We start from the raw sequence: 22,824 nt of genomic DNA on the forward strand, positions 1-22,824 counted from the left end.
AGGCATTGATACATGCAGGAGGTTGAGACAAAGGAGCATTTCATCTTCAAGTGTCCTGTGTACCATGAGATCCGCCGGCGTTTCCAGTGCCTCTTCAGGGATAGTTATGGGATTTTGGCTCATTTCCTCTCCTACCCAAACCAGTGGTGTTTGGCAGGTTTCATTCATGAGGCACTTAGACACCGTGAGAGGATACTCCGAGCACGGAGACAGGAGCATACTTCTTCCTCGGCTGATCCCTCTCAGAGCTCTATCACGGAGTTCTTTCAGCTAGATCACATGGACCCCCACGAGACGAGGCCTCGACATGGCCGTGACCCGAAGCCTGTGACCCAACAGCTCAGACAGAGGATTGACACACAGATCACACTTGGGGACATCCCCTCCTTGTTAGGGTTGGAGCCCGACCGACGGGGGTCACAGTAGCCCTGGTCAGACGCAGAGCTATGACCAGGAGCCATGCCAGGACCGCACCTCTGAGTGGCCGACAGCACTCTATTGCTGACTTCATGCCTCCATTGCCTCATCCATCCTGATATCTTGCTGCTGCCGATGATGATGATGCTGAGATTGATATATAGTCGACCATCGACATGACTATGTTGTACTTAGGACTTAGTACTGCCATTCTGCATTTTTGCATTTTGCATTGGTATGGATGCTCGTTTAGTAGCTCCACTACCACAGCTTGTTGTATCAGGATTTTCGCAGTCTCATAGACCCATCGGTCTTCCAAAGACTTTAATAAACTTTCTTTCTTTTTTTTCTTTCTTGCACCCTCCTCCTTTATTCCAATGGAGGAGAAGACTTTTATCCTGAGTGTGGGTAAAATGATTTAGCAACAGGGGAGAATGTATAACATATTGGCTGATCTTGGAGGTTTTCAATGGAGGACATGAAGGTTAGTGTCATGTGGCACTGTATTTGTGACAGCCATAGTCAGCTTTGTCTGATTTCTAATGACATGAGTACATGATTTGGCAAAAATTGGCTATGTTTAGCAACATAAGTGCATATTCTCTTTAGAAATGCCCATTAACTTGCAGGTTCTTCTATTGTAATTGTCACAAAATGTCATTTTTAGTGATATTCTTCTTTTGAAAGTTCTGTTTGTTTTAATTTGAAATAGTTTGTTCTAGCTTCAGCTTATTTTGAGGTAAAGCATAGGCAAAGGGATGCTCAATCGCTTTAGTTGGCAACATCTATGTGTGAGTTACTGATTTCATGAATGTTTCTGGTTGAAGGCCATAACAGCATTGAAGAAAGGTGCACATTTATTGAAGTACAGTCGCAAGGGGAAGCCCAGGTTCTGTCCATGTCGGCTTTCTAATGTGAGTGTAGCACTTTCTTTTTTTGTTCGATCACACTATCATGTCATTGCTTTAAAAATGTATTCTAATGCTTGGTGGCCACAGATTTTTAAAGATGTAGGTAAGTGTACACCTGTTAATATTTTCTTATGCTTTTGGTGTATTGAAGTGATATTGAGTCTATTTTCTTCTTTTTTGGGTCACAGGGATGTGAGGATAAAGATAGTAATTTTTTACCATAGGTTATGTTCTAGTCTTATGGATGTAAATGGTTCCAGATATGGGAGGATAGATGCTAAAGACCGACAAGGGAGTCAGTACATCATAAAATTTTGATCAAGCATTGGCAGAATTGAAATGGAAACATGGCCTTTTTTCAAGGAAAGCAAACCCAATGCTGAGCTTACTTGGGAGAGGACATGGTTATGTCCAAAGAGCACCTCATAAGAAAATAAGAGCTGGATGCCATGATTTAGATATAGAAGCTGGTGGTTGGAGAAGAATTGACAAGCAAAGCAAGTTTTTAAAGATATTTAGCTCCAATTAGGCTGAGATGAGGGCATGCGGTCCTTTGGTGTGAAGAGCATGAGCACCTGGACACACTTTTAATAACTGGCTACCAAAGGACATCTTTAGTCTCCTTAAGCAGCCACTTAAATAATGGGGTTCCTATATTGACAATTTCATAAGCTCCAGGGAAAGCTATTGGAAAGTCAAAAAATGTCTTTCGTTCAAGCAATCCATATGGGTATGAAAAATGGGTCCTGATAGAAAGATAGTTCTCTAGAGCTACTCTCTGAACTTATACTCTTACACTTGGCTGCCCAATGGATCACAGTGGGTAGTTTGTAGAGCATCTCTCTCTATTAATAAGCTGCCCTGGTGTATTGTGATCCGAGGTAGATTCTATTGTCTCTTTGAGTAGAGTACTCATTTAATGTTGAGACCAGCATTGTAATGCTAGAGGTCACTAAGCATACAGGCATACACTCAGGCAACCAGTAGCTGACCAGGGAACCAGACAGCAGACGATCACATGCATCTTTACAGGAGAAGAGACCAAATTAGTGGCCATCATAGGGCATGAGATCCTAGACTCAGCACACTGAGGGAGAGGATGATGGATCGGACACATCCTCCCCTTCTACTAGTGTTATTTCTAGCATAGATGGCTTCTCAGATGAGTCAGATCGGGAGCGGTTCATTGTTACTAGATTGGCCATGCGCCATGGCTTTCAAACTTATTATTCTTTCATATGTTTTGTTCTTTAAAATTTTGTTTCATGGCACATGCGTATGAGTCATGAGACATTGTGATGCTGGATTTGGAATGTCATTATCATCAGTCATCTAATGATCTATGTTTTATCTATTTTAATTCTACTTACATGCTAGAAGTTCAAACTACCTACATGTTTTATGTTAAATTTTTATTAGCAGTATGGAAAAAATTACATGTGTTTTGACTCCCGTTCATACTACCAGTACCTATATTGGAAGTATGGGTCAACAGTGCAAAGCCTTGAACCTCAAGAAGGTGGGTAAGAAGGAAGGTGCAGTCAGCTTTCAGGAAACAGCCTGGCATATTCCTCCATGGGTCACAACAGATGAGATTGAGAATGTTGGAGGAGGGAGAATTGATCATCAAATTCAAGCATGCTAAAGTGAGACAAGAGGTCCTCAGAAAGAGTGCAAATCGAAAGGGGAACCCAATCTTCATCAATGAAGGTCTCACATTTACACAGATTTAGCAACGGAAGTAGAGTATCAAGAGGGTGATGGAGGTGTACACACTGAATCCAGAGTCACACAGTCTGGGAGATATTTACTGGAGATTGTTGGAGATCACTGCCCATATGTGAGCCCCTATATGAGGAGTACTCGGGGTGGTAGGTCAGGGTTGGCAGGGGTAGGCAGTAGAGGATTCGTAGGACTTGCACAAGCTTGAACTGAGATCTCCTTCCAAAACTTCTCACCTGCAAGCTTCCTGCATTTGTGAGTCTTCCTCAGGGCTCTGATAGCATGTTACCCAACACTCCCGCAGCGGAAGATTGTGAAAAACGTTCACCAGAAATCATACAGTGCTAACTCAAATCTCAATTCTTTTCCTATTGTGTACACCTGTGAATATAGATAGATGCAGACAGTTAATGAATCCATGCACATGAGAGTAGAAACATTAAATATGTATTGCTCCAAAGATGGACAAAACCTTGTACAAAGGTGTGCACAGTGTGCCACCCTCTAGCAGAGAAGGTACTGCCTAGATGTGGACCCCTGGCACTGCAAAATTTTTCTCCCACCTCCTCCTGGCACCTTCAAAACTCTGTCAGCCTGCATGCTCTCCAAGAGCTGACGGTGGCTGAGCAGATGCTCTTCAAACAGACTTCCTTGCTGCTCCGGGGGACAGCCAAAGGTGAGGTACTGTTGTGTTCCGTTCCTTGACCTCCTTGCTGCTTCCGTCTGCAGCCAATGGATGAGGCACGGGGGCCTTCAATGATCCTCTTCAATGCACTGCTCTTCATCCTGGAAGGTGATCTGCAGACTAGACTATTGAATCCTTGGGCCTCCCTATGCAGCCTATACTGAGGCACCTGTGGATAACTCCTGGCCTCCCTGCTGCTCTCCAAGGCAGCCTGTTGTAAGACACAAGGAATGGAGGAGAGGGCCCAAGGCTTTGACCCTTTATATAGGGCTGGAATGCCCTCATAAACAACCAACCAGGTCTGCAGACTGGCCGACCAGTCTGCAGACCAGCCTAACCAGATTGCCGACCCAAGGTCTGTTCCAGGCTGCCGTGTGACAGTCACCTGTTGGTCCAACCTGCTCTGGCACAACTCGACCTGCTACACTTCCATGACCAGCTGCTGTACATTTCGTGTGGACCTCATGTTGCTCTTTGCTGTTGCTGTCTGCAGGGCCAAAATATGGCCCTGGCAGCTGCCCTATACGCAGCCCTTGCAGGGCCTTCTGCTCCAGCCATCTGCTGATAATCTCTCAGCGTCCTGTCTGCTTCAGTATGTGCTGCTGCTGACCAGGTACAGGTTCTAGAATGACCCCGCACAGTCTATACTTTGCTGCTGCCCTGTAGGTCCTTCCAGGCAAACATATCTGCTGCTCACATGGCGGCCTACATGCTGCCCGTGTGACAGCCCTGCTGCTGTCGGATCTTCCCACATGGAAGTCTTTCTCTCTGCCCACATGGTATCCCTCTTCCCCTCTTCCCCATAAGATGCTGCTGGTGCACCCCCCAAGGATGTGGGGGCTCACAGGTGGGGAGGTGACCACGATAATCCCAACCTATCTTCCAATCATAGTTAAGCTCTAGTTAGTCCTGTCAGGGACATAAAAAGATGTGTGCGAACATGGTGAACACGTTTGAGAGAGCAAAGTTATTGCGCAAAGAACTGCAAAAAGAAAGTTACTTTCTCCTTGAAGAACCAGATTTCTGGCAATCCATATTGTAGTGGAAGATTATATACAGCACGTTTGAATGTGGGAAACCAGGATATTTAAAAGAATATATACATTCAAGCATTAGTTTTTGTACACAAATATTATTTAGAAATACTTGACATCGTTTCCCTTATAGAGATTGTTGACATTGTTTCCCTTTGAAGCATAGAGACCTTTTGGATTCGTATGATGTTTCAAGCTGAAACCGCAGAGGGGGTACTTCTCTTATTTGCAGGACCTGTTGTTTTTTGCCTCGCTAAGCATATCAAGGAAGTCAGAAAAGGCCCTCCATGATAGCCCTCCACTAGGGGGCAGTCATTCAATATCTAAGTCCCTCTTTCTTTCTTGAAGGAGTGAGCAAACAATGCGTTACATTCATGTAGCCATACTTTGCTTTCTTGAATTTTAGCAAATCTATTATCCTAAGGTGGTTGGGTGCTCAGGGATAAACTTAGGTGCTGTATTCTTATTGTTAAGTCCAGCAAGTATTTGAAGCTTCCAAAATATTAACTTGTGCCATATTTATTGGTTCTGGATATTGACAATTGAATCACATCATCATTGGATATCCTATTTTTCAGGGTGTCAGAGTAATTTAGAATGCGTTGTTTGCCTCATGTGTCTTTCTGGAACTATGTCAAAGCTTGTTAAGTGTGAGCTTTATGTATCTTGGATATTGGCATCTTCATTCTGTCTTTTTTTTTTTGGGGTGTTTGAAGTGAGAACCCTATGTTTGCAGGATGAGAAGACCTTGATATGGTTATCGGGAAAAGAAGAGATGCACTTGAGCTTGAGCTCTGTCTTCAGAATCGTTCCTGGCCAGCGCACTGTGAGACGATTTTCACACATGCTCATATCTAAATGGCTCATTTTTAATTGTAAACACAATATTTTTTGCAGGCTTCCTTGCATTGGTTATATCTTTTGCCTATCATTGTCAGGAGACTGAGATAAATCTGTTGGGATTGACAGGCGAGTTTCCAGCGGAATCCCACACCTGAGAAAGAATACCAATCTTTCTCTCTTATATACGGCCAAGATGAACAGTCACTTGATCTTGTATGTGTCTGTATATTACGTACACCATTTCAAGTCGGAAAAGTTCCAGATAGGAGTCTGATTGTTGTAAGCATTGTTTTTATGAATGGTTTCAGGTCTGCAAAGACAAAGATCAAGCAGAATTGTGGTTTGTTGGCTTAAAGGCCTTGATAAATGGTGGGCAGATGCACAGGTTATGGGTAGACACGAAGAGCAATGGGGCCATGTCATCAGATGGAAGTAGCCCTATTGGTCTTGTTCGCAAAAAGTATGCTACTGGGGTCTTTAATGGTGATGGCTTGCAGGTATACAAGCCATTTTCCTTGTCCATAGATGAAATTGAGATGTACAGTTTTTAGGTTAAATACTAAATTGGGTTGTCTAAGTAACGGAACGGTGAACTCAACAGCTTGCTTTGCAATGTTCTAACCTCATCGTTGGCAATCATGTTTTCAGCTGTACTTGGTGTAAGTTCATAGTGAACAGTGACGTGGTTGAATTGCTTTTCAATCCTGAGTTGTTTTGTGGTAATTTAACCCAAGGATTAGACAGTTTTTTAATATCACTGTTTGTTTAAGTACATGTCCGAACTGGTCATGTAAAGGGAAAACAAAACATTGCAGCTTTTTACGTGTTTTTTGTCGCCCAGAAGCTCAAAAGCCATCTACCTACTCATCATGCATCGTAGGGTCTAGTTACTATGACATTTGGGGTCACATCCCACCACCTTCATCAGCATCCAATGATTAGTGGCTAATCCGTACAACCCCAATAAAGACCTGGACCCATCGTTAATTGCAGCTGCCACCAACTTCTTTAGTGCCCGTTGAGCAAAATATGATAGTAGCTAATCCCTACTGACATGAATTGATCATATAAAATAAAGAAAATGGCAAATCACCGATGATGTAGAGCTGAAGGTGTAACTTTTTTATGTTTGCTTTTTGGCTCGTTTGTACTCTTTTAAAGTGTCTTGCCTTTTAAAAGCTATTGATAAGGGAATCTCAAAGTTTGCTTTGCAAATAGAATAAAGTTTAAGAGTTCAAAATATTTTATCAGAATGGAAAGGGGAAGAGTTGCTTTGAAACTAGAAGAAGTCCTTTTAGTGTATTGCTCAAAGTAAAGTAATCATCTTTCTAAAGAAGATGAAACTCTTCTTTGAAAATTCCATTGGAAATTTGTCATTTCTTATATGGACAAATGTTCCAATAACTCTGTTTTTATTTGCAAAAAGTTTTACTTAGAATGTCTTTTGAGAGAATTGAACCCATTTGTCAAAACTTACGCCGCTGCCTTAGTTTCTCAAAAAGATATGATCTCAAGACACCAAAGTTTTTGCAATTCTTCAGGGTTTGTTTGCAATCCAAGTATCCCTTTTCTTTGTGCTGCTTGGAAGTTTCACAAAACTCCAAAAAAACCAAGATCTATTGCAACTTCTTGTGAGACTACTTTGACATATGTCTCTAAATGGCTAAGCTATCGCTTCAAAGCCATGTTGCCTAGTGTCCATGAACTTTGGAGGCGCTTATTAAAGGAGGCAGATTTCCCCTCGCATTCAAGCTGGATTTTAAATGACTTTGTAGGAGTGATTCTTGTTGTAAAATTTTTAAATTCCTCTCTAAGCATTCAAGAAAAAGTCTCCTATTCTCCTTCAAACCTATGATTTTACTATGCTTTATACAACGATCGAGCTAGACGATCTGAAGTTTAGAATCGAAAAGCTAATGGATTAAGTTTTTAAGTTGAGATATGACAAAGATAGACGCAAAGTGCTAAAAGTTGAGAAAATAGCTTTATGTTTTGACTTTTTTTGGCTAAATAATAAAGATCATGACATTGATACTAAAAAGATGTTAAACAAAGAGAGAGTAGGAGAGACAGAGGGCTAAACATAAGTTGCAATAGATGAAGTGAGTAATACAAAAGCAGGGAAACATTTTGTCTAAGTGACAAAATCATATCCTTCGAAGACTAACCGTAGTTAGTCAACTAACTGGGGTTAGGGGAAAAAACCTCTAAAGAGGGAAAAGTGTCCCTAACCTACTTATTACATTACATTGGTCACTGCTAGAATATAATAATAATTCTAACACCCCCCTGCAGTGCCAATGTCATGTACAAGGAAATGATCAATCACCAAAAGGAGATAAGTTCAGGGCACTGCGAAATGCCTCAAACTTTTCACGTGGAAGTGCTTTGGTGAAGATGTCTGCAACATTGTCATGTGTTGACACATAGATCATACTGATCTCTCCTGCATGCAACTTCTCTCTGACATAGTGATAGTGAACCTCAATGTGCTTCGTGCGAGCATGAAACACATGACTCTTTGCCACTGCTATAGCACTCTGACTATTAGTGAGGATTGGAGAAGGACCCTCCAATAAACGATGAAGATCAGCAAACAAATGACGCAGCCAAACGCATTCAACTGTCGCTGTGAAAGCTGCCCTGTACTCAGCTTCACATGAGGAGGTAGCCACTGTAGATTGTTTCTTGCTCAACCAAGAAATGCAAGCATGTCCTAGAAAGAAACAATTCCCACTGGGACTGCCTAGTATCATAGTCTCTAGCCCAATCTGAGTCACTGTAAGCAATCTTTGGGCTGTGCATATACCTGCTCACCTGAGAAACTGAAAATTGAATATCAGGTCGTGTATTGCAGAGATAAATGCGGCATCCAACAGCCTGGCTATAGAGTGTGACATCAATTGATTCACCTGCATCATGCGTTGTAAGTTTCAGCCCCGGCTCCATGGGAGTGGACATAGGCTTGCAATCATGCATGTTGAATGTGTCCAAGAGCTTTTGAACATACTTGGACTGAGACATAACAATGCCACGTTTCTTTTGAATAAACTGGATCCCGAAATAAAAATGTAACAAGCCCAAGTCTGACATATAAAATGTAGCTTTCAATTGGACTTTGAAATCTACAATTACTTCTTCATGTGATCTGGTGAGCAGCATGTCATCTACATAATGAATGATGACCAAAATATCCCCCCCATCCTTCTGGATGTAGAGGGTGATCTCAGTTGGACTATTGTGCAGTCCCTTGCTGGTTAGAAAAGCATCAATTTTTGCATATCATGCATGTGGGGCTTGTTTTAGTCCATACAAAGCCTTATTCATCTTGCATACTTAATGTGCATTTCTTGAAATTTCAAGGCCCGGAGGTTGTTTGACATAAACCTCTTCCAACACGTCTCCATTAAGGAAAGTTGTTTTAATGTCCAATTGATGAACATTCCATTCAAAATTTGCAGCCATTGCTATAATTGACCTTATGGTGGTCATCCTAGATGTAGTAGCAAAAGTCTCCTCATATTCTATGCCCTTTTTTTGAGCATATCCTTTTGCAACCAGCCTTGCCTTGTACCGATCAATGGATCCATCTGACTTTCTTTTGACTTTAAAAACCCAACGTGTACCTATGGCATTCTTGCCTGGTGGCATATCCACGACATCCCTAGTCTGATTTTTATGAATGGACTGCAATTCATCGTGCATGGCATTCATTTAATGCACATTATCCTTTGCTTCTTTAAATGTCTCAGGCTCCTCGTCATCAAGAAGAGTACCAGCATAAGCTGATTCAATTGAAAGAGCCCCCCCTGTGTGCCTTACTGCACTACGAGTCCTGCGAGGCAATGGAGCCTCAAGCTTACTCTCCCTGAGAGTCTGAAGCAGCCAATTCGAGATTGTTTTGGCGGCGTGTATCTCTTGAATTTCTTGCCTGATAACTTCATCCACACCCTGAGGTTGTACTAAATCAGCTCGGGGCTGAATCTGTACATGTGGATCTGGCGGAGGTTGCTGTAAATTTTGAGTTTCAATGGGGGAACCAAATGCTGTAGGAAGCATCCCCTCAAACACATCATCTGAAGAGGCTGGAATCTGAGATTCAGCATGTGTATGTGCGGAATTTTCAGAGAATATAACATGTCTACTAACAAAAATCTTCCGTGTAGCAGGATTGTAGAGACGATAGCCTTTGCTTTGTGAACTATATCCCACAAAAATGCATTTGAGTGCCTTATCTGACAACTTGTGTCTAAACTCCACAGGCACGTGGGCATATGCAACACAATTAAAATCTCTGAAATGGTCCACTGAAGGCTTTCTCCCATGCCATGCCTCATAGGGAGTGATTGTCTTTAAAGCTTTTGTAGGAGACCGATTTAAAATATAGTTGGCACACATGAGGCCTTGTAGCCAAAACATGTGAGGCAACTTCTTACTTGTGAGCATGCATCTATCCATTTCCATGGGAGTGCGATTCTTCTGCTCAGCTTTGCCATTTCGTGGAGGTGTGGGCCTCAGTGTAAGCTGATGCATGATGCCTTTTTCTTAAAAAAATGTCTCAAATTCATGAGACGTATACTCCCCCCCTCGATCTGTTCGAAGTGTATGCACCTTGAGTCCTGTCTCATTCTCAACCATAGCCACAAAGTGTTTGAAATGCATAAACACTTAGGATTTTGCCTTGAGACCATGGACCCAAGTGTAGTTGGTAAAGTCATCTATGAATGTAACAAAATAGAGATAACCCGTAAAAGTAGGTGTCCTCATGGGACCGCAGACATCACTGTGAATAAGCTGTAATTTTCGTGTAGCATTCACTGCACCATCCTTTTTGAAGGGAAGTCTATGCATTTTGCCAAGAATGCAGCCTTCAGATGCATGAGGAGGAGGCGACTCCAAAGGAGGCAATGCATCAACCATATCATGCCTTTGAAGTGTCATTAAGCTACCATAGCTCATGTGCCCATACCTGGCATGCCATAACTCCGCATCTGCATCGCAACAGTGGGAGTGTTAATTGATAATGCAAGATGGGATCTTTTTTAATATAGATGAAGCTGAAAAAGACCCCGATACAAAGTGCCAGAGAACGTCAAAGCATAGTCATTTTCTTTGTCTCTGATTGCACACTTGTCATCATAAAAAACAACCTGAAATCCTCCTCTATTGAGTGAGGACACTGAAAGCAAATTCTTCTTTATCCTTGGCACATAGAGAATATCTGAAATTCTGAAATCTGTGTTACCAGTGGATGTGAGAATAATGTCTCCCACTCCACACACTGAATAAGAAGAATTATTCGCACAAGTTACCTTGTTTTTGGTGGGTGGAGAATGTAGAGATACAAACAGACTCTTCTTGGAAGTGATGTGCTTTGAAGCACCACTGTGAAAATACCAAGTATGAAGTGTCTCATCGACGCTAAAAGAGCATGCATCCTTTGAAGGATCATGACTGCAAGTCAAGAAAGCATATAGGTCATCATCATTAGTGGCTGTAATATCAGAACTATTGGCTGAAAAATCTGAAGTGCAAGATAGAAAGGCATAGTGCTCTTCAACAAAGTTGGCTGCAACATCTCCTCCATCATGAGAATGTGGAATTGAAATCTGTGCCATCAGTGGATGTGAGAATAATGTCTCCCACTCCACACAATGAATAAGAAGAATTATTCGCACAAGTTACCTTCTTCTTGGTGGGTGACGAATGCAGAGTTACAAACAGACTCTTCTTGGAAGTGATGTGCTTTGAAGCACCACTGTCAAAATACCAAGTGTGAAGTGTCTCATCAACACTAAAGGAGCATTCATCCTTTGAAGAATCGTAACTACAAGTCAAGAAAGCATATGGGTCATCATCTTTAGTGGCAATAATATCATAACTACACACCACTGAAAGATCTGAAGTGCAAGACAAAAAGGCATAGTGCTCTTCAATAAAGTTGGCTGCAACATCTCCTCCATCATGAGAATGTGGCACTGATGCATCTGACATAGCCATACCGGAATCCCTTTCTTCTCTTTGGCTATGCGCTTCTTGCACTCTCCAATATAATGACCTGGCTTCTTGCAATAATGACAGATGCCCTTCTTTTTCTGCTTATTTGTATCACCCTTTGCCTTATAAGAAAGCTGTCCAGAATCAGCTTTATGCTGATGTGTGGGCTGATTGGCATGTGGCTTTTGCTGCCCTTTACCCTTGGGCTTGAACTTGGAGAGCATAGCATGCTCCCCAGCCCGGGTTGCCATATTTCTGCGAGTTTGTTCCTCTTGTAACAGAAGTCCTACCAACTCGTGAAAAGAGAGAGGATTGCTGCCCCCCCTCAATGACAAATTCAGCGAGGTGTGGAAACCGAGATAGGACTCAAGAAGAGAGTTCAGAGTGGTGGTGATCATCTCTGAATTCGGAATGACTTCATCAATATTCAACAATTGTTCCCTGAGGTTCTGAAGCTTTGTGAGGTGAGAATTCATGGAATCTTCCTCCTCCATATGCGTATGGGAAAGTTCTCGCTTCAGAAAGGAAACCCTGGCATCATTTCTTGCTGCTGCAAACGTACTCTCTAGTATCTCCCAAGCTGCCATAGATGTCTTGCATGATCGAATATGAGGTATAATGAACATCTTGACAAAAAGAGAAATTATTGAAAGAGCTTGTGCATCTCTAGAGTCCCATCTTTTCTGCTCTGCTGTGGGAGCTCCTGGAGCACTTGCTCCAACTACTTGTGCTGCATTTGTACCTCTACTCCTACCTCTAGCTGTAGGAGTGACAGGTGTAGTCGCTGTATTTGGTCTTTGCTTCATCTCCATTGACATAATCCCAAAGATGTCTGCCAACCAAGATATTGCGAACCATGAAACTCCACAAGGAGTAGTTGGTGCGATCCAACTTATCCTCCTGTATGAGAACCCCGAACACCTCATTTGAGTTGTTCTGAGCCATTTTCACCAGATAATCTCAAAAAAAAAATACAGCAAACTGATCAAGTGAAATCCCTTCCTGGGATATAAAATGCACAAGTAAAATCTGCCCACAGTGACAAATACTGTTACAGCCTGTCAAAGGCTCAGAGTGCACTTCAACTATCTTGCAAAAGCTCTCCAAAACTGTCTGCAAAACTCCCAAAATGCTTTTACACTGCCAAATTGTATCCGAATGCCAAAAGCCCCAATTTCTTCAGGGAAATTGCATCCAAAAGAGGTCAAATTGCCTGAAAGCCCCAAAGATGCAAGAAATTGTTAGAATTATTATTATATTCTAGCAGTGACCAATGTAATGTAATAAGTAGGTTAGGGGCACTTTTCCCTCCTTTGAGGTTTTTCCCCCTAACCTCAGTTAGGTCACTAACTACGGTTAGTGAAGGAAAAGGTTTTGTCACTTAGACAAAACCTTTCCCTCTTCGTGTATTACTTCACTTCATCTATTGCAAACCGACGTTTGGCTCTCTTGCTCTCTCACTCTCCTCTTTCTGACATTTGGTATTTTAGCTTCTTGCTCCTTGCCCGCAAGCTCTTCCTGCTCCAAGCATCCTGCTCGTAGCTCTCGTGCGTACAATCTGTACGGACTGATTCCATACAGCCATATAGCAGCCCACGCTGGTGTTTGTATGCCCGTACTAGCGACGAAGCTCCAACCATACAACTTGTTGTACATCAGCTCGTGAACATGTCCGTACAACTTTTGTGGGATGTTTCGTACGTTCATACCACGCCCAGCTGCTCTGCGTCGTACTGCAGTTCCTACGCAGTACTAGTCGTGCACCGTCTGTACTTGCAGGTGTACACGTGCGCACAAGCAATCGTACAACGTCCGTATGTTGCACGGATTTCGAGTTTGTTGTCCGTACATTCGTTGTACTTGCCATCCGTACAGTACCTACGATGACTGTCCATATTGTCTTGCGTCAGCCAGCCGTACAGAGCCGTATAGTCATGTGTCAGCCAACCATACATCCATTCAGCACCAGTCGTACTTCCGTACAGAAGCAGCTCGTACAATTATTTGCCGTACAATTGTCTGGACTGTCAGTCGTGTCGTTGCTGTCCGTATAGGATACATATGTTTTCGTTGATTCCTACAATTCTATTCTAGCAGATTTTGTTTCAGAGCAGATTTTCTTTGCAGACTATTTGCAGGCAACTGTGCATTTCAATTTGGGCAGGCTGATTTGAGAAGAAAGTTGGGCATTTTGTTAAATTTGGGGCTTTTGTCAAACTGCCCCAAGTTGTGCTCAATTTCATTTTGAAGCTTGGGGCTTCTATCCATTTTTTGGCACACATTGCAAGCAAATTGCAAAGATTGTCCAAGAATTTGGGGCTTTTGTAGGAGATACTATTTGGGGTGAAACTTGGCTCAATTTCAGCTTAGAATTTGGGGCTTTTAGTTTTGCACTGCAATATCTTGCATCTTTGGGGCTTTCAGGTAATTTTCCCTCTTTTGGATGCAATTTCCCTAAAGAAATTGGGGCTTTTGGCATTCTGATGCAATTTGGCAGTGTACAGGCATTTTGGGACTGTTGTAGGCAATTTTGGACTCATTCTGAGTGACATTACAGACATTGCAGTGTTTTTTTGGAAGTTTTGGAGAGATTTGCAGGATAATTGAAGTGCATTCTGAGCCTTTGACAGGCGGTGACAGTATTTGTCACTGTGGGCATATTTTTTTCTTTGCATATTTTACTTGTGCATTTTATATCCCAGGAAGGGATTTCACTTGGTCAGTTTGCTGTATTTTTGAGATTATCTAGTGAAAATGGCTCATAACAACTCAAATGAGGTGTTCGGGGTTCTCGCACAGGCGGATAAGTTGGATGGCACCAACTACTCCTTGTGGAGTTTCATGGTTCGCAATATCTTGGTTGGTAGACATCTTTGGAATTATGTCAATGGAGATGAAGCAAGACTAGATACAACAACTACACCTGTCACTCCTACAGCTAGAGGTAGGGCTAGAGGTACAAATGCAGCACAAGTAGTTGGAGCAGGCGCTCCAGGAGCTCCCACAGCAAGCAGAAAAGATGGGACTCTAGAGATGCACAAGCTCTTTTAGTAATTTCTCTTTCTGTCAAGATGTTCATTATACCTCATATTCGGTCATGCAAGACATCTATGGCAGCTTGGGAGATACTAGAGAGTATGTTTGCAACAGCAAGAAATGATGCCAGGGTTTCCTTTCTGAAGCGAGAACTTTCCCATACGCATATGGAGGAGGAAGATTCCATGAATTCTCACCTTACAAAGCTTCAGGACCTCAGGGAACAATTGTTGAATATTGATGAAGTCATTCCGAATTCAGAGATGATCACCACCACTCTGAACTCTCTTCTTGAGTCCTATCTCGGTTTCCACACCTCGCTGAATTTGTCATTGAGGGGGGGCAGCAATCCTCTCTCTTTTCACGAGTTGGTAGGACTTCTGTTACAAGAGGAACAAACTCGCAGAAATATGGCAACCCGGGCTGGGGAGCATGCTATGCTCTCCAAGTTCAAGCCCAAGGGTAAAGGGCAGCAAAAGCCACATGCCAATCAGCCCACACATCAGCATAAAGCTGATTCTGGACAGCTTTCTTATAAGGCAAAGGGTGATACAAATAAGCAGAAAAAGAAGGGCATTTGTCATTATTGCAATAAGACAGGTCATTATATTGGAGAGTGCAAGAAGCGCATAGCCAAAGAGAAGAAAGGGATTCCGGTATGGCTGTGTCAGATGCATCAGTGCCACATTCTCATGATGGAGGAGATGTTGCAGCCAACTTTATTGAAGAGCACTATGCCTTTTTGTCTTGCACTTCAGATCTTTCAGTGGTGTGTAGTTCTGATATTATTGCCACTAAAGATGATGACCCATATGCTTTCTTGACTTGTAGTTACGATTCTTCAAAGGATGAATGCTCCTTTAGTGTTGATGAGACACTTCATACTTGGTATTTTGACAGTGGTGCTTCAAAGCACGTCACTTCCAAGAAGAGTCTGTTTGTAACTCTGCATTCGTCACCCACCAAGAAGAAGGTAACTTGTGCGAATAATTCTTCTTATTCATTGTGTGGAGTGGGAGACATTATTCTCACATCCACTGAGGGCACAGATTTCAGAATTTCAGATGTACTCTATGTGCCAGGGATAAAGAAGAATTTGCTTGGAGTGTCCTCACTCAATAGAGGAGGATTTCAGGTTGTTTTTAATGATGACAAGTGTGCAGTCAGAGACAAAGAAAATGACTATGCTGTGATGTTGTCTGGCACTTTGTATCGGGGTCTTTTTTAGCTTGATCTATATGAAAAAAGATCCCATCTTGCATTATCACTCCCACTGCTGTATTTGAAAAAAGATCCCATCTTGCATTATCGGTTAATTAGCACTTCCACTGTTGCGATGCAGAATGCGGAGTTATGGCACGCCAGGTATGGGCACATGAACTATGGCAGCTGAATGACACTTCAGAGGCATAATATGGTTGATGCATTGCCTTCCTTGGAGTCTCCTTCTCCTCATGCATGTGAAGGCTGCATTCTTGGCAAAATGCATAGACTTCCCTTCAAAAAGGATGGTGCAGTGAAAGCTACACGGAAATTATAGCTTATTCACAGTGATGTCTGCGGTCCCATGACGACACCTGCTTTTGGGGGTTATCTCTATTTTGTTACATTCATAGATGACTTTACCAACTACACTTGGGTCTATGGTCTCAAGGCAAAATTAGACGTGTTTATGCATTTCAAACACTTTGTGGCTATGGTTGAGAATGAGACAGGACTCAAGGTGCATACACTTCGAACAGATCGAGGGGGGGAGTTCACAAAGCAAAGGCTATCGTCTCTACAATCCTGCTACACGCAAGATTTTTGTTAGTAGAGATGTTATATTCTCTAAAAATTCAGCACATACACTTGCTGAATTTCAGATTCCAGCCTCTTCAGATGATGTGTTTGAGGGGATGCTTCCTATAGCATTTGGTTCCCCCATTGAAACACAGAATTTACAGCAACCTCTGCCAGATCCAACCTGAATTAGTACAACCTCAGGGTGTCGATGAAGTTGTCACGCAAGAAATTCAAGAGATACACGCAGCCAAAACAGTCTTGCATTGGTTTTTTCAGACTCTCAGGGAGAGTAAGCTTGAAGCTCCATTGCTTGGCAGGACTCGTAGTGCAGTAAGGCACATGGGGGGGGCTCTTTCAGTTGAATCAGCTTATGCAGGTACACTTCTTGATGAGGAGGAGCTTGAGACATTTGAAGAAGCAAAGGATAATGTGCATTGGATGACTGCCATGCATGATGAATTGCAGTCCATTCATAAAAATCAGAGTTGGGATGTCATGGATTTGCCACCAGGTAAGAATGCCATAGGTACACGTTGGGTTTTCAAAGTCCAAGGAAAGCCAGATGGGTCCATTGATCGGTACAAGGCAAGGCTGGTTGCAAAAGGATATGCTTAGAAAAAGGGCAGATTATGAGGAGAGTTTTGCTCCTATATCCAGAATGACCACGATCAGGTCAGTTATAGCAATGGCTGCAAATTTTGAATGGAATGTTCGTCAGTTGGACATTAAAACAACTTTCCTTAATGGAGACTTGTTGGAAGAGGTTTATGTCAAACAACCTCCGGGCTTTGAAATTTCAAGAAATGCACATCAGGTATGCAAGCTGAATAAAGCTTTGTATGGGCTGAAGCAAGCCCCACGTGCATGGTATGCCAAAATTGATGCCTTTCTAACCAGCAAGGGGCTGCACAATAGTCCAACTGAGAGCACCCTCTACATCAAGAAGGATGGGGGGGATATTTTGGTCATCATTCTTTATGTAGATGACATGCTGCTCACCGGATCAAATGAGGAAGTAACTACAGATTTCAAAGTCCAATTGAAAGCTACATTGATATGTCAGACTTGGGCTTGTTACACTTCTTTTTGGGGATCCGGATTATTCAAGAGAAACGTGGCATTGTTATGTCTCAGTCCAAGTATGTTCAAAAACTCTTAGACAGATTCAACATGCATGATTGCAAGCCTATGTCCACTCCCATGGAGCCGGGGCTGAAGCTTACGATGCATGATGCAAGTGAATCAATTGATGTCACAGTCTATAGCCAGGCTGTTGGATGCCGCATTTATCTCTGCAATACACGACCTGATATTTAGTTTTCAGTTTCTCAGGTGAGCAGGTATATGCACAGCCCAAAGATTATGCATTGACAGGTTGTAAAACCCATCTTCCGTTACTTGCAAGGTACAAAGTCTTTTGGCTTGATGTTTCCCGGGGGGGTGACTTGCAGATGCATGCTTACAGTGACTCAGATTGGGCTGGAGACTATGATACTAGGCAGTCCACCAGTGGGAATTGTTTCTTTCTAGGACATGCTTGCATTTCTTGGTTGAGCAAGAAACAATCTACAGTGGCTACCTCCTCATGTGAAGCTGAGTACAGGGTAGCTTTCACAGCGACAGTTGAATGTGTTTGGCTGCGTTGTTTGTTTGCTGATCTTCATCTTTCATTGGAGGGTCCTTCTCCGATTCTCACTAATAGTCAGAGTGCTATAGCAGTGGCAAAGAATGTTGTGTTTCATGCTCGCATGAAGCACATTGAGGGTCACTATCACTATGTCAGAGAGAAGTTGCATGCAGGAGAGATCAGTATGATCTATGTGTCAACACATGACAATGTTGCAGACATCTTCACCAAAGCACTTCCACGTGAAAAGTTTGAGGCATTTCGCAGTGCCCTGAACTTATCTCCTTTTGGTGATTGATCATTTCCTTGTACATGACATTGGCACTGCAGGGGGTTGTTAGAATTATTATTATATTATAGCGGTGACCAATGTAATGTAATAAGTAGGTTAGGGGCACTTTTCCCTCCTTTGAGGTTTTTCCCTTTAACCACAGTTAGTTCACTAACTACGGTTAGTGAAGGATAAGGTTTTGTCACTTAGACAAAACCTTTCCCTGTTCTTGTATTACTTCACTTCATCTATTGCAAACCGACGTTCAGCTCTCTTGCTCTCTCACTCTGCTCTTTTTGACATTATTGCAGTGCAAAACTAAAAGCTCCAAATTTTGAGCTGAAATTGAGCCAAATTTCACCCAAATAGTAAATCTCTTGCAGAAGCCCCAATTTCTTGGCCAATCTTTAGAATTTGCTTGCAATGTGTGCAAAAAATGAACAAAAGCCCCAAACTTGCAATGTCCCTGCAAATGATTCAGAAGTCCCAATTTCTCTGCATACAGAGATACTTGCTCAGAAGACCTGCAAATGCACTGAAAGAAGTACGGACTCCTGCAAGTGTACGGAATGCAGGGGTGTGTACGGAGACCTGTACGGTGCACTGACATCAAATGTACGGAACAATACGGCGGAACTAACTGCGGGTCAGCCGTACTGTTGTACGGCGGAATGCAGTAAGGGATCCGTACGTTGTACGGATGGCGGCGCAGATGTACGGCTATTGTACGGATTGCAGGTATGGACTGGCGACTTGAATGCAGGACCGAAGTACGGACGTCGTATAATGTACGGATGGGAGATTGCGTAGGTACAACTGTACGGACGAGCAAGTACCACTGCACTGCGGCTGATGCACAGCAGGTGTACGGAAGGTACGGGCGATGCACAGCAGGTGTACGGAAGGCGTTGCAGGTGTACGGACGGAAATCCGTACAGTCGTATGGACTGTACGGACGTGCATGAGTGGGAGCTTGCGAGCAATGGAGCAGTTGAAGCACGAGCTGTTGAGCAGGGAGCAGGTCCGGAAAGAAGACTCTGCCCTGATACCAAATGTGAAACAAAGAGAGAGTAGGAGAGACAGAGTGCTAAACATAAGTTGCAATAGATGAAGTGAGTAATACAAAAGCAGGGAAAGGTTTTGTCTAAGTGACAAAACCTTATCCTTCACTAACCGTAGTTAGTGAACTAACTGGGGTTAGGGGGAAAAACTTCTAAAGAGGGAAAAGTGTCCCTAACCTACTTATTACATGCTAGAATATAATAATAATTCTAACAAAAGAAACAATACAAAAAGGTAGTAAGTGTTGAAGATGTTTGCTCTTGGATAGATTGTCTTTTAGATAAACTTTATATCACAATATGTGATTCTTTGTTTCAACAAATTATAGGAATCCCTATGGGCACTAATTGTGCTGTCTTTTTAGCAAACTTTTATATTTTCACTTGTGAATTTGAGTTTATGCGACTTCTTATTTCTATCAGTACCTCCCTATCATTTTACATAAGCTTAGCCAAGTTAGGCGTTTTATAGATGATTTATTTGTACCTGACGTTCTTGACTTTCAAGACTTTTATGTACAAAGACGCTTGTGCTTTTGGAGAAGGAATCTATCCTGGTGACTCTTGTGAACTGAACTGCACTTTAAGAGGGGATTCTTGTGTTTTCTTAGAGCTCAGACTTTCTCAATCTACGGTAGGATTAGAGGTTGATATATATGGTAAACGTGACCAACCACAATATAGTGGTTACACATCATAAAAATGCCTCACATTTATTCAAACATTTCAGATTTGGCAAAATATGGAGTCATTTCTTCCCAATTACATAGATTTTTGCACCTTTGTACAACAACTGGGTCTTTTATCACTTAATGTATTTATTTGATTACTTTACTAATACACAAGAGGTATAATCCAAGAAAAATAATGAAAAAAGTATGCACGATCTTAGATATGAAGTCTTTTATCTATGGTGTATTGGCCTTAGGCATGTTTAGAATGATTGAACATAAGCTGAAAACAAAAAGTGGGGAGCTGGATAGCCCATTTTTCTTTTAGTTTCAAAAGAGAGTTTGATTGAGTATGCATGTGCTTTCTAAGCTAGGAATGTAATTTTGCATCTTTGTAGGAAGTGGTACATAACTGTAAGGGGTTCATATAGTTAAAAAAAAAGAAAATGGTTTAAATAATTCATTCATTCTATAAATTCTTTCTTTCATTCCTACATGAGAGAGAGAGAGAGAGAGAGAAAGAAAGAAAAATATATTAACGTCCTCGGGGGGGCCTCACGGGCCTATGGGACAAAACACACACCAACAGGATAAACACCAAACATCAGTTTTAGATTGAGAGTCTCTTGGGATTGTGTACCACACTCACAAAGTTGTTATAGGTAACTATGGTCTACTACAAAAGGTGATTAGCCTGCATTACATCAGTTTAAGACTGAGAGTCTTTGGGTTTGGATTTGAAGTCTTTCATAAGTGCTTTTCCGTCTCTATAAACAGCCCATTTTCCTTCCTTGCAGGCTCCCTTCATTTTAGTCAATTCTGTTGCTTTCATCTTGAGCTGAGTAGGATTGAGCTCCTTTGAGATCCATATTTTTGTGCCTCTCAGCTTGTTGGTTTGTTTGAGAATCTTACTTCTTGCCTTCCTATCTCATGTAAATGTACTCCACAATGTGTTGCTGGATATCAAATACATTACCTACTACCATATTAAGGTCACCTCAATTAACTTCGGGTCCATAATATGCCGTACTTCACAATGTGTCGCTAGATAGCAAATACATCAGCTACTGCGTGTTCAGGCCATCACAATTAACTTACCTTGGCTTCCAATTAATGAAGCCAAATCCAATGTGAGATCTCAAGCTCTCCAAAACACAAAAGTTGGCATTCCGATAGACTGATTTGGTGATCTGAGTGGTACTCAACCCATGTCATGAAAGGTCAATATTATCTCCATTACAATCCGAAAAGTGATGAAAGGCCACTGAGAAAAGAAACAAGTACCATCTTTTCTTCGTATGGATGTTTGATCAATATTGAGAATATTGAACTTCTCCCATTAAGTGATAGATAGCAAGCAAATTTCTCTTTTCATTTACACGAGAAAACTTGCCCATGTCCTTATGAAGCTCCACCATGTCATCCTGCAAAATCCAACCAATAACCAGTTACTCCAAGGTAAATGTTCAATTATCATTGGAGAATCGAGATCCTTGACAAAAAAGGAACTTAAATTGATGGGGCCATGGCTTAAAAATATTTGAGTTGTAGACTCTTCCAAGATGGCTTGGCTACTCATTGACAAGCACTTGATTGTTCCATTGTGCTAGTTGCTTCCACAAGGGATGTAGCATGCTAGCACTGGAGTTGCTATCGTTGCGGGACTTCTCGATGTCATTCTCAATTCTAATTTGCAAAATCCAACCAATTACCAATTATTCCAAGGTAAGTGCTCAATTATATTGGAAAATCAAGATCCTTGAGTAAGTGCTCAATTATTGTTTATTACCCCTTAGCCAGAGCAAGGTCTATAAGATGATCCAGAAGTTGATGATGAGCCCTACAACAGGAGGAGGCTCAGGGTTCTCGTTGTGTTCCATCAAGTGACGGATATCCCTTCTGAATGGCTCACGGAGGAGGAGGGGCCACACAAATCTCATTGAGATAAACAAAAACTCTTGAATGGGAAAGCCTGAGAAAGAAAGAGAACCTCCTGAATGGGGATAAGAGAATAATAAAGAGGCTCTGAGGGTCTAAGAAATGGAAGGGGGGAATGCAAGGGTCCTAGTGGGTTTATGGGAGGAAAGGAGATGAAATGCACTGCAAGGAGGCAAGGAGTGGAAGCATATAGAGTAGGGGAAGGAGAATGAGTCGCGAAGGTGTCCCTTTGATGAGAGAACACATACAAAATACAAAGGTAGCATTTTCCTAGCCACCTCCTCTACCACCGAGCCACCACACTTTGCTTTGGAAAGTTGTCTCTCTGTTTCGAAAACTCACAGCTAAGGTAGCAGGCTCCTTATTTCTATTGGGGTCCATGAAAACATACAAGAAAACCAGGAAACTTGTTGATGTGTGATACCTATGATGCAGATGTCCTCCATGCCTTTGGTGAGGATGAGCATAATTTCCAGAAGTAGCATGAGAGTGATCACTCATACATTGCAGGTGAGAGTTGTCTACTCTCAATGTGTATGCATGACGCACGTTTGATAGACTCTTAGTGCTAGCAAGCACATACAGGTAAAAGAAATTAGTTTCATTATTATCAGTCCATTGAGGGTGTTGTTGAGGTTGCAAATGCTTTATGAGTTGGACATGAAAGGTAGTGGTACTTGGCTTCACACCCTTATGATGAATATTTGCATGATACAACTCCTGATGAATGAAAGCTTCCAACATACAGCGTCCTCTTGGAGGACAGGCCATGTACATTCTAGGATGCAATGGAGAGTCTCATAAAGAAGAGGAAGGGGGATGGTAT

At 42.1% G+C, this 22,824-nt stretch overlaps 1 protein-coding gene across 6 annotated transcripts in view; it reads left to right on the forward strand.

The window, feature by feature from the left end:
* Positions 1-22,824, forward strand: part of LOC147897133 (PH, RCC1 and FYVE domains-containing protein 1-like) — a 107,814-nt gene that overhangs the window by 21,523 nt on the left and 63,467 nt on the right. For all 6 annotated transcript variants that reach the window (XM_087381277.1, XM_087381281.1, XM_087381282.1 and 3 more), the window contains 4 exons: positions 1,245-1,331; positions 5,506-5,595; positions 5,739-5,825; positions 5,921-6,109. In XM_087381277.1, the coding sequence (XP_087237403.1) occupies positions 1,245-1,331; positions 5,506-5,595; positions 5,739-5,825; positions 5,921-6,109 (453 nt within the window). The remainder of the gene's footprint in view (positions 1-1,244; positions 1,332-5,505; positions 5,596-5,738; positions 5,826-5,920; positions 6,110-22,824) is intronic.

Source organism: Dipteris shenzhenensis, chromosome 11, assembly GCF_047967505.1.
Source record: "Dipteris shenzhenensis isolate YYH24624 ecotype China chromosome 11, Dip_SZ_1.0, whole genome shotgun sequence".
Classification (NCBI taxonomy): domain Eukaryota; kingdom Viridiplantae; phylum Streptophyta; class Polypodiopsida; order Gleicheniales; family Dipteridaceae; genus Dipteris; species Dipteris shenzhenensis.